This window comes from Halichoerus grypus, chromosome 8 (genome assembly GCF_964656455.1).
Source record: "Halichoerus grypus chromosome 8, mHalGry1.hap1.1, whole genome shotgun sequence".
NCBI lineage: Eukaryota > Metazoa > Chordata > Mammalia > Carnivora > Phocidae > Halichoerus > Halichoerus grypus.
The window spans coordinates 2,141,814-2,157,402 of record NC_135719.1 but is presented as its reverse complement, the minus strand read 5'-3'; the positions used below and the strand labels follow the sequence as shown (position 1 = coordinate 2,157,402).

At 54.4% G+C, this 15,589-nt stretch overlaps 1 protein-coding gene across 1 annotated transcript; it reads left to right on the top strand.

Moving 5' to 3' along the window:
- Nucleotides 1-2: 2 nt before the first annotated feature.
- Nucleotides 3-8,528, top strand: MESD (mesoderm development LRP chaperone). The gene is made up of 3 exons (XM_036108815.2): nt 3-250; nt 5,759-5,991; nt 7,202-8,528. The coding sequence occupies exons 1-3, from the start codon at nt 47-49 to the stop codon at nt 7,467-7,469; spliced, it is 705 nt and encodes a 234-aa protein (XP_035964708.1). The 5' UTR covers nt 3-46; the 3' UTR covers nt 7,470-8,528.
- Nucleotides 8,529-15,589: the final 7,061 nt, after the last annotated feature.

Below are 15,589 nucleotides of genomic sequence, written 5' to 3'. Positions count from 1 at the left end.
GCCCGGCGGCGCGCGCACCGCTGGCCTCCGCGGCGGCGCGGCGAAGATGGCGGCCTCTGGCTGGGCGCGCGTGGCCCTGGTCCTCCTCTGCGCCTCCGACCTGCTGCTGCCGCCGCTGCCGCCCGGGGCCTTCGCTGCCGAGGGCGCGGCCGGGACGTCCGGCGAGGCCGGCCCGCCTCCGCGGAAGAAGAAGAAGGACATTCGCGACTACAACGACGCGGACATGGCGCGTCTTCTGGAACAGTGGGAGGTCTGCGCGCGCGCACATCCGCCCAGCTGCTCTGCGTCCCGGGCCCTGTTCCCGCTGACCCCCGGCGCCCTCCGCACCCTCGCCCAGCTGTCTCCCGGCCCCCGGCGGCCTCTCTGCCCGGGCCAGGCGTCCTAGCTGGCTGCCGCGCGGGAACCGCCGCCGCCCCCGCCCCAGCCTTCCCCCAGGGCGCTCTTGCAGCGCTTCCCTGGCCACGCGGGTCCCGCGCCGGCCCCTCCCGCCTCTGCCCTTCTGGACCTTCGGTGCCCCGGCCGCGCCTACGGGGCCCCCGTGGTCAGTGGGCGCGGCACGTGCGGAGGGAGACCTTGCCACTCTGCTCAGGAATGGGGGTGGGGCGTGAAGATCATCCTTTTAAGAGGACCGTCTCAGCTTTAATGGTTGGCCGGTCTTCTAGATCAGTAGGATTTCAGGCTCCTCGTTTTGCTGTCTTCTCTGCTGAGAGTTTCGTAATTGGGGTGGTGGAATCAGAGGCTGGTGGCTCTCAGTAAACTCACATTTCCTTTAAAGGAGCAGAGACTTGTTTTTGTGAGAGTAAGTTTTTTGGTTCGTTACTTGAATGCACTGGAGTGTGTAATCTTTTTAGAGAAGGTTCAGCAAAGGAAAACACGTTGTGCCTTTTTCCCTTGCAAAGGCGGTTGTATCGTCCTGGCTGATTTGCGCAGCTGGTGGCGTGGAGTCAGAAACGTGGGTTCTGCTCACTGTGTAATCTTGGGCAAGTCCTGTTTCCTCTCTAGGCCTCAGGTTCCTTATCTGCAGAATGAGGTTTTACCCGATGACTCCTTCCCACGCTGATGTCTTTTTATTTTGTGGGTATCGCTGTGTACATGGGCGTGTCTGATAGAGGCTTTCAGAGTTTAAAATACCATCTGATGAATTGGACTAGAAGAAAGCAGACTTGTATTTCCGTATTTATCTGCAGGTGATGATGGCGAGATTGGGGTGGATTTGAGTGTGCGCCCCACTGATGAAGAGGGAACTCCGGGCAGCAGTTCCTTCCACCTTTACTGTCTCCTTTTCTATCTCCCGTCTCTTTATAGACTTGAGCAAATGAAGGTTTTGATCCCCCAAGGAAGAACACTACCTCTTGAGGAAATCCTACCCTGGAAATACTAAGACTGTGAGCTAGACAGAGGGGCTGCTGCGGAGATGAGCAAGGGATCCGCCATCAGGAACTGTAGGTGACAGGACGAGTAACCCTAACACAAAGTAGGAATTGCTGAGTTCTGTAAAAAGGAAGAAAGTGTCATGGGACTTTCAAAAGGTCCCAGGGAGGAAATGACATTTTAGATACTCGAGGGTGGTGTGGGAGCAGGGCCACAGGAGCTGGGGTGGGGGGGCACATGGGAACGGGGCAGAATGGTGCAAATGGTAATTGCCTAGGCTTTGGAATCGGACTGCCTGGTCTCAGACCACTTGTGAGTTTGGGCTGCTGAAGAACCTGTCCGCACTTTTAGTTTCCTTATCTGCAAAATAGAGGCGTTAGTAGTACCCACCCCAGAGTAGTTGGGAGTATTAGCTTTAAGAGAGCCTGGAAGGAACATAGGATAGCGCAACTCCCAACTGGAAGCCGTGCAAACATGAATCAGGTATCTTAGCTGGAAAAGGCTCTGTCTGAAGTTAAGTGTGGGAAGGTTGGTGGAGACCAGGTTGGCCTGGGCCCTGAGTGCTCTGGGGTCTACACTTTATTTAGAAGGCAATACACAGTTACTGATGAGTTTGCAAAGCTGCATGACCCAAATACTATGATACTGGGACGCTTACACGTGATCATCCCTACCTCCGGACAGAAATGTGCATTCACTCTCTCATGTTCCCTCTGTATGCGGACATAGTTTTATAGCTGAGAGCATAACATCAATGTAATTTTCTGCTGTTCATTTTTTCACTTGATATATTGAGCGTTTCCCCGGGGTAACCTGCACAGTGTTCATAATACTCTGTAAAGCCTTCAGAGGATGCCCTGGAGTGGATGTTTCAGCTGTTGGGAGGTTTTGAATTGGGGATATCATGATTAGAAAAGATGGATTGGTTGGCAAAGGTTAGGATGGATGGGCAGGGAGAGAATCTGAAGGCAGAAATGACTTCTTAGTTAATATTTACTGAGTTTTCATTAGCTAACAGGACTACTCTGAGCGCATTCACTCATCTCATGTTCTTACCCTGTTTTCTAGATGATGACAAGGAAGCCCAGAGAGGTTAAGTAACTTTCCCAAGGTCAAACAGCAAGTAAGCTGAATTTCAGGCTTGGTCATTTGACTTGCAGGCCTGTTCTTTTAGCCACTTACTACAGTTCCATACACACTGGCGAGCAGAAGTGCAAATGAAAGGTAATGAGGAGGACCTGGATTAAGCCAGAAGCTGCAGGATCCAAGTGGAAGGGAGAAACGCGAGAGACTGTATGCGCAGCTTGGTGGCTGGTGGATTGTGTGACCAGGCAGGAGACCGCATGATGTGCTGGAAGGATGGGTTTTGAACCAGCTTTACCGCTTGGTAACTCTGTGACCCTCGTTTTCCTAACCGTAAAGCCGGAGACATCCCCCTTCATGGGGTGCCGTGCAGACCAGATGAGCTAATGTTTGCAGACCCTCCACAAACGTGAGCTCCCCCCAGGAGCTGGGATTTTTCCTCGCCCAGTGGCAGTCCCTAAATCCATCTCCCAATTCCTTCCCACTAGTGTGAGAATTGGTGTGCCATGGAGAGGCCTGCCCCATGTGGGTGGGGTGGGGATGGGTAAAGGGAATGCTTTCCACTGGGTTAGACTTAATGCTGAGTCCCAACTGGTGTAGGAAAACCAAAGGCAGTTCTTTTCATTACACCTTACAGTGCGGGCAGGTGGGGGGCGGATTCCAGAGCCAGCAATGTGGGTTTGCTCTTCAGTGTCACCCCTGCTGGCATGTGACCTTGAGTGAGTTACTTGTCTTCTCTGGGCCTCACCCACCCCATGTTCCCTCGGGGCCTTGTAGGGCCGTCCTGAAGGCTCGGCGCCGGCTGCTCCATACATGCTAGCTAGTGTTACCATCAGGGACCACGGGAGCAAGGAAAGGGTCTGCGGAAAGGGGAGTCAGCTTTGTGACTGAATGTGACTCAGCAGTGGAGAGGTGGGGAAGATGGCTGAAAATGCCTAGAGGCAGGGCTGGCCTGTTTCTGGGGAGTGCCTGGGGCTAGGGGCTTGATGGCGGTCCTCAGAGAAAGTAATGACTACAGGTGAGATTCCGCAGGGAAGAAGCCTTGGGACTACGGAGAGCTGGACTGGTAGCCACATTGGGGCACTGTTCTACCTCCCCACCCCCGTTTTTTTGTAACTGAAACACAAACACACAAATTTCCAAGGATGGAAATTAAAAGTTGCTTGAAACAATCCTTACACTTGCTATAGGCACTAGACTTGAGATTATTTAGTTTTCATTAAGTGTCGCCTGTGACCTACTGAGTTAATTTCATGACCTCTTGAGTGAAATCAGTTTGAAAAACATAAATGTTCTAGGTTCCTGAGCCAATTAGAAGTCTTGAGGTGTTTTAAGGAGATCATAACAGATGTTATGGAGAAGTAGAGTAGAACGAAGACAGAAACAGCCCGTGAATTTGGCGACCAGGCGGTCCTGTGTGATTTTGACAGTGTGATTTCCGGAGTTGTTTGGAGGTATGATTATTGGGGCCAGCACAGGCTGTTTACTGCTTGTCTTTGTGTCATCGAATCCCCAAACCCTAGGAGGGAGATGTCGTCCCCCTCTCCCCATTATAGGTGAGGAAAGGGATTTTCTAAGCTGCCCAAGATCCTGTGATGGGACAGCACGTGCCCCTGACTGCAGATCGTCATCAGCTCACAAAGCAGAAGGAGAAGGAAATGGGTCAGTTGGGAGGGTTGCAGAGTTGAGGAGAAGCTTGGTATGTTGTGTGTAGTCACACTGCTGGGGCCCTGGGGATCACCTAGCTCTGCTTTTCTTTTTATAGATGAGGAGGCGGGCCCAGGGGAGTAAGGAGTCCTATCCAAGGTCACCCAGGTGGTTAGGTAGAGCTAACGCTAGATCCCAAATCTGGAATAAATGGGGATCGCCTCCAAGCACTACTGTGGAAGTCTCTTGTGCTCATCCTTTATTGAAAATATTTTAAAGTACATTATTGTTGGTGTCCTCGGTGATTTGTCAAGAGAACCACGGAAGAGTGATAAAGGGGCTTTGTTTCATTTTAGGTTGGTCACTTTTCTGGTTTTTTTTCAATAACAGCTTTATTGTGAGATAATTCACTTGCCATACAATTCAGCCATTTAAAGTGCACATTTCAGTGGTGTATTCAGAGGGTCGTGCAGCCATCACCACTCTCAATTTTAGAACATTGCCATCGCTCCAAAAATAAAATCTCATCTTACTCCCTCTCCCTCACTTCTCCCAACCCTCCGGCCAGCCCTAGGCAGCCACTAATCTCTGTTCTGTTCTGGACATCTCACCAGCGGCCTCGTACACCTGGTCCTCTGTGTGTGGCTTCTGTCACTTAGCATAGTGTTTTCGGGGACCATCTACCAGTACTTCGTTTTTTTGTTTTTTTGTGTGTGTGGCTGGAATTATTCGTCTTTTCTCTGAAGAACTCTGGTTTTTAAATATTTTTATTTATTGATCTATTTACCTACCTTCCTACCTGCGAAAAGTCATGTGTCCCTTTTGATGCCTTCCAGTTCCAGCCTAATACCACAGGGGTATATTCTTCCCCCTTCCACTGCTAGAACTCCCTTCCCCAAAGTGAAGAATGGGGCTGTCATTATCCTTAATATATTTACTCCTCGTGGAAGCCTAGAATTCACGGATGGTAGTTTGAGGCTTGCTAGTTCACCCCACTGCAAAAACCAAGCCTGCTAACTAGAACTGAGTATTTGTTCTTACTGTTTAGTTAACATTGACATACGTGAAATGCAGATTTTAAGTGTAGGGTGCTATGAATTGTGACAAATGGATACATCTGTGTCATCCACGCCACCATTAAGAAAGAGAACATTCCCATGACCTCAGAAAGTTCCCTTGTGTCCCTTCTCAGTCAGCCCCACCTCATTCCGCCTCCCAGGGGCCACCGCTGTTCTAACTTGTCATCCTAGGTTAGTTGTGTTTGATCTTAAACTTTAAGTAACAGGCTTATAGCACGTCTGATTTTTGTGCCTGGCTTCTGTCACTCAGTCTTGTCTTTCTGAGGTTTGCGACACATCTTCATTGCTGTGTTGCAGCTCATTGTAGGACCGAACCAGAATGTGGCCATTTTTACAATCTACCGTGCTGGGTAGATTCTTCCAGAGGGAAAGCGCTGTTAAGCCATTACATGGGCTCTGGTGACCTGGAGTGATGGGTGCTAAGTCCTGCTGGAGACCTGGGCTTCTCCCAGAGGTTGCCGAGAGGAGGGAAGCTCCTGGGTCTCCTTTTTCCTGGGAGAACTTGGGTCGTCCGCCTGCACCTGCCGGCCGACAAGCGCATTCTAATGACTCGAGTGCTCTGTGCTCTCTTCTCATAGAAGGATGACGACATAGAAGAAGGGGATCTCCCGGAGCACAAAAGACCCTCGGCGCCTATCGACTTCTCTCAGATAGACCCGGGCAGGCCCGAGAGCATCCTGAAGATGACCAAGAAGGGGAAGACGCTCATGATGTTCGTCACTGTGTCCGGAAGCCCCACGGAGAAGGAGACGGAGGAGATCACCAGCCTCTGGCAGGGCAGTCTTTTCAATGCCAACTACGACGTTCAGAGGTAAAGCACCCGCAGGCCGGCTGGGGACCGCGCAGTCCTCACCTCAGGCCCTGGGCCTTCCCGTCTCGGATTGCCCCTTATGTTTATTTCTCTCTCTTTTAAGAAGAACATTTATTATTGGTCACAGCCAGCAAGGTTTTTTTTTTTAATATTTCATTTGATCCTCAAGTTTTATTTATCTTTGTATCTTTAACTCTGTTGGGGGAGGGTAGCGGACACGCTGCGGCGGGTCAGGTGCGCGGCCCGGCGCTCCCTCGGCGGCGTGCTCCACTCCGCACCCTCCGGCTCCCAGCTCTCCTACAGCGCTGCGCCTTTCGTCCCCGTGAGCTGGGGCAGGGCGGCCTCTGCGGGGCAAAGGAGTCCCAGCCTGGCCACGTGCCCCCCTGGGGGGGTCCTTCCACATGGGACAGCTTTCCCACTTGGCCTTGGATCCAGGTGAAGGGGTGGGGTTCCTTCAGCCCAGCGTGGCCCTCCCGTGCAATGCTCAGGGATTTCCTTTTTCCTCCTCAGTAACGGTCCTGAAATTCAGGGTCTTCAAATGTCCTAGTTCAGGAAACAGAAATGACAAAATGTGAAGGAACACTTAGTGTCTGCGATGGTGTGATGCTTTCGTTAGCTTGAGCAGACGCGTAGGGGAACAGGTCTCAGGGACAAGGCCTTCGTGCCCCTGGCCACACCGGTGGGCCGCCTAGGCCCCATTCTGCTCCTCTTCCCCCTTGGGACCTGCTGAGTGCTGGTGTACGTGGGCTGCCTGTTACCCTCCGGGCTCGGGATCTCCGTCCAGTGGCCGAGTATGTCTCTGACCCTTCGTGGGCCCCTTACGATGACCCAGCCTAAGCCCGTGGTTTTCAGCCTTTGTCCGTGGAAGGCTTTTGGCAGAGGAAACCTTCACTGGGCACCTCGGGATGCAGAACAGATGCCCTCCTCCACGGGGGCAGCCCCACAGCCCCGGGGGCAGTTCCCCAGGCCCCTCGCTGACGCTGTCTCTTAGCGCGGGCATCCACGCCCCACACAGCCCAGCTTCTGTGTCTCTGGGATTTGAGCTGAGGCGTGAAATCGTTTAGTCAGTAGCTAAACTACAGGTTTTTGTTCTGTGTTCATGTTGAATTTGGGAGGGATGATTTTTCCTGGTTGCGTGCCACAGAGCGGCTCTGACCCATTCGTGCTTTACTAGTGTGTTCTGACCGTACAATCGCATGTCTCTGTCAAGGTTCATCGTGGGATCGGACCGTGCGATCTTCATGCTTCGTGATGGGAGCTACGCCTGGGAGATCAAGGACTTTTTGGTCAGCCAAGACAGGTGTGCCGATGTCACCCTGGAGGGGCAGGTGTACCCCGGCAGAGGAGGGGGGAGCAAAGAGAAAAATAAAACAAAGCAAGAGAAGGGCAAGAAGAAGCAGGAGGGGGACCTGAAGTCTCGGGCCGCCACGGCTGCAAAGGAAGACAATCGAGCTGGGAATAAGAGGGAGGAGTTGTGAGCGGCCGCCGAGGCCCCTTGGGAGGAGCCCCCCGGGCAGGGGCAGGCGGGAGCACCACTCGCCAAGGACGTCCTGCTTTCTTCTGGAAAGGCTCTGCCGTAGGACCAGTTTGTGGTCCACGTGAGAAGTACTGTCTAAAAGGCTTCAAGTAGGAGGACACAGGTTCACAATAATTCCTATTGGACAATGACACTTCCACGTTTACCAGAAAATCACTGTAAATGGAAACCCAACCGTTGCTTTTGCCATTTCTGTCTGGGGGCATCACTGGCTCCTGTGGCCCCACCCCCTCCCCTCGCCGGCCCAGGCGCTCGCTGTGTCCGTGCTCCCCTCCTTTCTGTTCATGGAAGCGCCACCACGTTCTAATCAGACCTGGACTCAGTGGGACCGGGCTCTTCGGGCCGCAGACTCGGTTTTTGGGACTGTGACGTCGAGCACGCCGTGGGAGCCCCGCGTGGCGCTCTGGGGTCTGAATGTGCGGTCCGGACGCCGGGATGTCTGACCCCCACATCGGTGCAGAGAAAATCACGTAGCCCGGAAAGCTCACTGTGAATCCCAGAGGGGTTCTCGGTACCCATCTGGGTTTGCGTGGTCTCTCCGGTCGGGGCTGTGTTCCCTGTCCTCGTGTGGGGCAGCCACGCCGGTGTCGAGGGTTCAAGCGCGCCGTCCTGTGATGACGCTGAAGGGCGGGCGTCGGGAGTCTGCAGGTGGGACGGAAGACTCAGTGACCTCATTCATTTCTGAACATTTTTCTTTGGTGAAGTGCCTAAACTTGTGGTGGTTAGTGTGGTACTAACGTGGCTCAGTACCTGCTCCTGTCGGGTGTTGCTGTTCAGGCGGCAGACGGGACCTGTGTGTGGGTGGCGCTGGTGGGAACTGAAGTTACTGGTACAAAACTTCCATTGTGATTTTAACAGCGAAGACTAGCTCGTGTCGTGCTTCCAGGTGTTCCTGCTGGAGGAAGGTACGGAGGGACAAGTCTGCGCCTTCCCCCTGCCGCTGCCTCATCTCAGGGAAGCTCCCGTTCTTTGTTTCCAAGGGGAAAAAAGTTCACCAGCATCTTCTAGTGACGTGTTTCTTCCAGCCTCTGTGTCCGCTGATTCAGCAACTATTCAGATTTCCCTTGGGTGAAGCGTGCGGACGGATGTCCACCCTGCCGTCCCCGCCTCCAGCCGCCCTCGCGGCGGGGCTGAAGGGCATCAGGCCCAGTCAGAGCTAATCCCGGGGTCCGTGTGCCTCGGCCGCCTCAGGAGGAGGGCTTTCTTGTGTCCCCTGCTCCTTGAACGGGGGCGCGTGAGGCTGGGGCTGCAGCTCCCCGGCCCCGGCCCAGCGAGGGCTGTCTGAGCCCCTGGATCCAGCCCCGGGTGCCTGGCTGCATTCAGGTTTTACCTCGGGCATCTGCTGGCTTTCTGTCCTCTCTAGCTGATACGGATCATTGCTTTACCCGACATGGGGAGGGTACCCTCACACTGCCCTGTACCTTGTATTTCCACGTGAGGAGGTACTAACCTCACTGCTTCCTGTGCAACGGGCGGCCATGTCAGCCAGTGTTTAGAGCGTCGGTTAGTGTGCTGGGCACACCACGGCCCCTGCTGTCCTGAAACTTAATGACCCGGTGGAGGAAGACAGATACTCATCACGCATAAAATGGCAACTGTTAGATGAAAGAGGTGTACGGTGCCAGGAGGTGGGGGTGGAGGCGGGGGGAACCTTCGGATGGTCAGAGGGGTCCTCCCTGAGGCAGGAGGCAGAGGAACCGTCTGTGCAAAGGCCCTGTGGTTAGAAGGAGCAGAGGAGGGATGGCAGGAAGCCAACGAGGAGTCGGGGGCATAGTGCAACACCCGCCTGAAGAGGGACGAGGTACACGGGGCCTGGCAGGAATTTGGGGCGCCCTGAAGGATTTTGAGCTGCACTGGGGTGAGCATGAGAGACCATCCCATCTGTACTTGGCTGCACTGAAGAACTGATTGCGCGGGGCCCCCAGTGCGTGTGAGGGACAAGTTGGAGAGTATTTCAGTAGCTCAGGCCACAGCTGCAGGTGGCCCCAGTGAACGGCGTGGCGGTGAGGGGTGACCCACAGTTGACCCGCATACTGCCTGCTGGTGGACCCTTGGGTTTTTCCTTAGTACATGGAGCTGCCAGGATATTTTGGTAACTTTGTATCTGAAGGGCAAATTCCTAGCAGTGGAATTGCTAGAACAAACAAAATGTAACATTTGGTCTGTGTTTGCCAAACTGCTGTCCCGAGGGGAGCGGTTTTGCGCGCTTGTCCCTTCACCAGCGATGGGGCTCAGATCCTCGCCGGCGCCGGGCACTGCGCTGGCCGCCGTCAGAGATGCAGAGCCGTAGCTGCGTCGGCTGCCCCACAGAGCTAGAGACGCCAGCCAGCCGCACCTGTGCCCAGCGCCCGGCGCCGATGGGCGAGCTGGGCAGCCTCCTGCCGCGACCCGCCGGGCTGGATCCGCAGACTCGCCGACGAGAGAGATGTGCTGAAGAGAGGGGGGCGGGACATACGCAGATCCCTGCAAATGAGAGTTCAGTCTTGCCTGTTCGTGTTGGTGTTAATGTCTTGATCCAATACGCTTGCGTGGTAGCTTTTGTCTACCTCCTAGGAGACACGAGAGCTTCGTTAGGTAGACCGCCTTCCTCCCTTGGTCCTCACGCCCTCTGGGTTTTGATGGTTATTCTCTGGTTTTTAGTACTTCTGGTGCTTTCCTTTACAGATTATGTTAAACCTCTTGCTTTTTTTTATTACCAATTTCAGTAGCATGTATGCACCCCTCATCAAGGCAGGGAGTTCACAAACTTTCTCCTACTGCCCCGATTTTTGTGAACCGTGTTATGTGTACTGGTCTGAGACCAGACTCTCTCTCTCCTTAATAATGACTGCCTTTTCTCTCAGCTTCCTGGGGATCCTTCCTCAATGAGAACATTCAGTAATTCTGCTAGGAAGTCTTAGTGTTGATTTTCCTTTTTTTTGAATTCTCGTAAAAGATGGTGTGTTACTTTCCATTGCAGATTCAGGGATTTTTTTTTTTTCGTTATCGTTTTGGAAACATTTGTCTTTTACTTTTGTGTTGGGGTTTGGGGCACCCATTTTTTTCTTAGTTCTGATGTGAGTTTTGTTTTTGTTTTTCATTTCATTCTGTTTTTAATCTCAGCTGTTTTTATTAAAATTCAAGGTTTTATTAAATTTTATGAACTCAGAAAGTCCAAATGGAGAATCTCCCCCTTGGGTTATATTTTTTTCCCCCAGAATGGACTATTTCTCTGTGTTCGTTCAGTATATTTGTTCTTTTGTTGTTGTTTGGTAATTTCCAAATGTTTGGATGGCTGCCAGTTCATTGCTTTTCCCCCTCTTGTTCATGCTTAGTGGACACAGCGTTTCCCAGACCTTGGCCCACAGCATCTATTTTAGGTGAATTCTGACTCGCCTCGCTCCTCTGAGTGTTGTTTTGTTTCGCTGGAGCTGTGATCCAAGGGCTCGGGGTGCCATCCCTCAGCTTTTCCGTAGCTGAGCAGGACCGGCAGGGGCCCAGGCAGGGCTGCGTGCGGTCTGGCTTGACAGGCAGGCTCTGCGCTCCTGTGGTTTCTACCCAGTGTCCTGGATTAGGCAGCTCCTCCCCACGGTGGTGGGAGGGGGTGACCACCATTCCTGGAAGCCACTTGTCACATCTTTGGAGAGTTTAAAACACTAGCAGTGGACCTTGGACCGTCGGCTCCCCTCAGGGAGGGTCTGGCTGGAGTGTTCTTTGCTTCACTCTGGGAAAACCAGGTCTTCTGGGCCCAGAATGTGGGGTGCTGCCGTTGGCCAGGGCAGGATGAGGGTGCGGGGGCGGGGGGCGAGGCGCTCGCTGCAGGCACACGGTGGAGGGGGGTCACCAAGCACAGCAACCAGCATCAGTCAGGTTTTAATGCTGTACATAAAAATACAGTTAATGTTAAAAAAAAAAAAAAAACACACCTGACAACAGTTGACCTTGTTAGAGATGGAATCAGACAGAGCAGGGATGAGGGTGGACGGTGAGGCCACGCTGGAGAAGCGTGGGGTCGAGTCGTCCTCTGTTTTCACAGTTCATACTCCCTGACTTCCCGGGTTCTTGCTTCCAGAGGAAGAACTGAAATCCTTATTTTTACTAAGATAACATGACAGCGATGTTAAGAGATCTCTATAAAAGGAAGAAATTCACCTGCCAGCACCTCGCCGAGCTCTCGAAGCTCCTGTCATTTGACCACATGTCCTTCAGAGCATGATCTCTGCCTTTCTGTCCTGGCAGAAAGACCAGTTCCTCTTCAGCTCTTACCACTTAGCTTTCTATTGTAATACAGCGTCCATATCGCCGTGCGGACTTCACGTCTGACGCTTAGCAGCGCTGTGATGCTCCCATGCTTTTGCTGTGCCTCGATTTTACTCACCAGACCGATGTTGCGGAGCAAGTCGGGCCAGACCACGGTGCCAAGCACGGCTCTGTTCCGGTCTTCACCTCACTGGCCACGCATCCCCCTCTGGCAGCGTCGGCTTCAACCCAAGCCCACCAGGCTCGTACGAGTGACCCTACCCCGCACCCCCTTGGTCATGGCCATTTGCCCCGGACGTGGGCCCCTCACGCCAGAGACTGAATGACCCGGTGGCTGAGTCACTGAGAGATGAGCAGCTAGAGTGAAGGCGTCAGAACCTGTCTTGGTGAAGTTTCTAGATTTGCCCTGCGTTTCTGACCTCCTGGGCCTTGACTGTTTAGGTTGACTCAGGATTCTGAGAGTGAGCTCTGGGTCCTTGTAATCAACTTTCCCCCAGAGCTGCTTTGGAGAGGGCTCTGCCGCTCGTCTAACCAGCCCCGGCCCCATCTGATTTGTCTGATTCTCCGATGACGTGTGTCAGGAGAGGATAAATCCAAGCGCAGGTGTAAAGCCCCCCGCATGGGGCTGGATCAGTGCTCCCTGTATCTCTTTGTAAACTGTTGAATGTTTGAGTTCTTTTTAGCTCCTCACAGTCTTAAACTGGAATTCGTTTCTTGCCTCCCTGAAGATGAGTCCTGTAGTCTTGGCTTCAAGATCACTGGAACAAAGGACATGTTCATATCGTGTGTTGTCACTTTATTTCCAGAAGGATTATATCCATTTGCAGTGTCACCAGCAGTACACGGGAGTTTGTCCTCTTCTGCCCATTCTGCCGAACACTGACCAGAAGGGGCATTATTTGTAATTCATTAGTGTATTTATTTGTTCAGAAAAATACTTACTGATCACCTACATGCCAGCCATAGTTCAATACGTATAAAACAGTAATTTATTTTAATTTGCGTGCCTTTGAATATTAGGGGGGCTTCGTGTTCTCTGTGCTTACTGAAAGTCCCTCCTGTGAAAGTGACTTGTTCTTTTGTCTCAATCTATTGGTAGATTCTGTTCAACAAAAATTGTGTGCTGGACACTTGTTATAAATGACGAGGAAGACGTTATTCAAGAGAGCAAGGCCATGCCCCCAATGCTGAACGCAGCAAACAGCGGGGAGGCCCGAGGGCTGGGTGAGAGGAACCTGATGGAAGGCTGGGCGTTCTTGCTAAACTGGCCACACGGGATTCTGACCGAAGGCAGGCCCAGGACTTGGGTGTCAAGGGTCGGGGGCAGGTGCTGGACTGACTTAGCAGGGTCTTCTGCCAAAACTGGGCTCAGCAGGCCAAGCCAGGGGCCTGGTTGAGATGAATCCTCAAGGGAGCCTGACTAGCTTGGTCAAGGACAGGAGTCTGCCCTCTCCTAGTTTTGCAATGTGTGTGTCCTTTGTTGAACACAGTGTGAAATCTGGTGAAGTGTTTTCGTGTGGTGAGGCCTTGAGTTGCCCCTCAACCGGACTGGGTGAGTCTGAGGCTCGGTGCCGAGGGCGTGCTGCGGTGGGCAAGGACCGGGTTCTTCACCGGGGGTCCTGGGAATGCAGGTCTGAAAGGAGAAGCCTGAAGAGGAGAGTAGCTGAGTCGGACCCTCCAGTTCATTTGGGGCTGGGGGCCGAGGAGGAGGAGGATGACGGCAGCGACAAGAAACTCGGCTCGGACTTTAGAACCTCCACACCTTCCCGTTACCTGCCTCCCTGGAGCCTCGCACCTGCCCCGCCGCGGAGCCAGCCGAGGGGGCAGGGGCTGGCCGGCCATGGCAGGGCCAGCGAGGGCTCCGCCTCCTTCACGGGACCCTGTCGGTGAAGTAGAACTGTTCCTTCTCTCCACCGTCCAGCCCCGAGAGCTAGGGCACCGCTGGGGCAGCCGGGTGGCCAGACCCTCTAAAGCAACCAGGGTCTCCCATTTAGAGAGTCCGTCCAACAGTTAGGGGTGTGTCCACCAGGGGGCAGCAGAGACCGGCCTCTGCTCGCGGGCTGCCTCCCTGGGGTGGGAGTCCATCAGCCACTGTCCTAAGGAACCCGTCACTCCGTCTGCGCCTGCCGGGCGTCTGTGCACGTGTGAACACACCTCTTCCTCCGACTTCCTCTTTGGAACATGAAAGACTCCGATCCTTGTGTCGTCTACACGCAGTAATGCAGTTCATCCTCACAGTGACCCTAGGCAGGCGATGCTGGGTTGTCCACCCTGCTTTACACACAAGGAAACCGAGGCACAGAAGTGGAGGGTTTTTCCCAAGGTCACACTGCTAGGGATTGACAAAGGCAGGATTTGAACCCGGGCAGTCAGGCTCTGCCTGGGAAGGGGCTGCTCCCACACGCGGCCCACGTGGCACACGCAGCCCACGTGGCACACGCACGTGCCAGTCCCCCCACTCACCCAGGACTCACTGAACACCAGCGGCTCCTGGAACTGCGAGGGCGACGGGTAAGGTGGCCAAGGCAGGCGAGTCCCTCTCGGCGGGGACAGTGCGGTAAAGATGCTCGGTGTCGTTCACCACCTTCTGAGAACCCACCGTGGGCAGGCTGTTGGCACAGTGGATTTCGCTCACTCCCCAGGGCCACGGGCTTGCATGGGGCCGGTTAGAGCGCAGGTCTGCAGTTGGACCCCCCAGCCCCCACTGCCAGAGCTGCGTCACTGTGGGCACGTTCAGTAAGCACCTGGCCCGGGCCCACGGGGGCTGAAAGTTCCCGCCTCCCGGGAGCATAACGGGGGTTAAGTGAGCAAAGCCACGTGAAGCACGCAACACAGCGTTCCGTGGTGCCGACTGTTCCCACGTTTGGGGGTCCCATGCGTGCCGACCGTTCCACGTTTGGGGGTTCTTAGGTGAGTGAACAGAGGCTCGTGGGAGTTGACCCAGTTGTCCCAGTCGCAGCTGGGAGGAGCACCAGGCCTGCCTGGGGGGCTGTGCTCCCCTCGCTATAGCACAGCTCCCTAAGGGGTGGCAGAGGGGATGGCGGAGGCTGCCTCGGAAGCAGGACAGCCGTCTGCCCCGCACACTGCATGCAGCGCGGTGGCCTGCGTCCTTCCAGGGAGGAGCGCCACCCCCTGCCCTTGGTGTTGCACTCCCAGATCCTTGTGTGGCCCAGGGCCTGCACTCCGGCAGGGCCTTCATCCCGCAAAGGGCGAAGACCAGGGCCAGGTGGTCAAATCCCAAATCCTGGGTGGACCACAGGCTGACGGCGCCATTTGCAGGACCGGGGATTCTAGTGGGCCCGTTTAGGAGGTCCCATCAAGTGTCACAGGCCAGAGACTCCGGGGCCTTCTCCACCTGGTCCACCTGAGCTGTAGCCGAGGCCACTTGGTCGACTCCCCACAGGGCTTGTTGACCTGACCCACACTTCTCCGTGCATGCGCCTGCCGCTCAGATTCCATCCAGCCCTGGATGGACTAGAGCGGCCCGGCTGGCAGGATGTTCCAGGCTTGGAGCGCGGTGCCTGGCAAACCCAGGGCAGTTCTCTGTCCTCCAGAGAAGTCTGCCGAAGTTTCCAAGGTGAAGCATCCAAGCCCACAGATCTGGAGCCCAGAGCACCGTGGGCAGGGAGAGCTGCCGTCTGGAATGTCAGGAATTCCTGGGGACATCTGGTCCGCTCTGCATCTGCTCTTCCCGGCCAGGCCAGCCGGCATTCTTCATCCTCTTCATCCGGGGAGTGAGGCTTCTCGCCGTGGGCTTGGATACACGGGGGCCTCTTTGATCCTCGCCTCCTGCCTCAGCCCTGACTTGGATGACTTTGAGTG

Excerpts from the sequence above, each read along its gene's own strand:
- MESD (XM_036108815.2), top strand. The coding sequence starts at position 47 with ATGGCGGCCTCTGGCTGGGCGCGCGTGGCCCTGGTCCTCCTCTGCGCC. Across the intron at positions 251-5,758 it reads GTCTTCTGGAACAGTGGGAG|AAGGATGACGACATAGAAGA; the intron begins GTCTGCGCGCGC and ends CTCTTCTCATAG. Across the intron at positions 5,992-7,201 it reads GCCAACTACGACGTTCAGAG|GTTCATCGTGGGATCGGACC; the intron begins GTAAAGCACCCG and ends GTCTCTGTCAAG.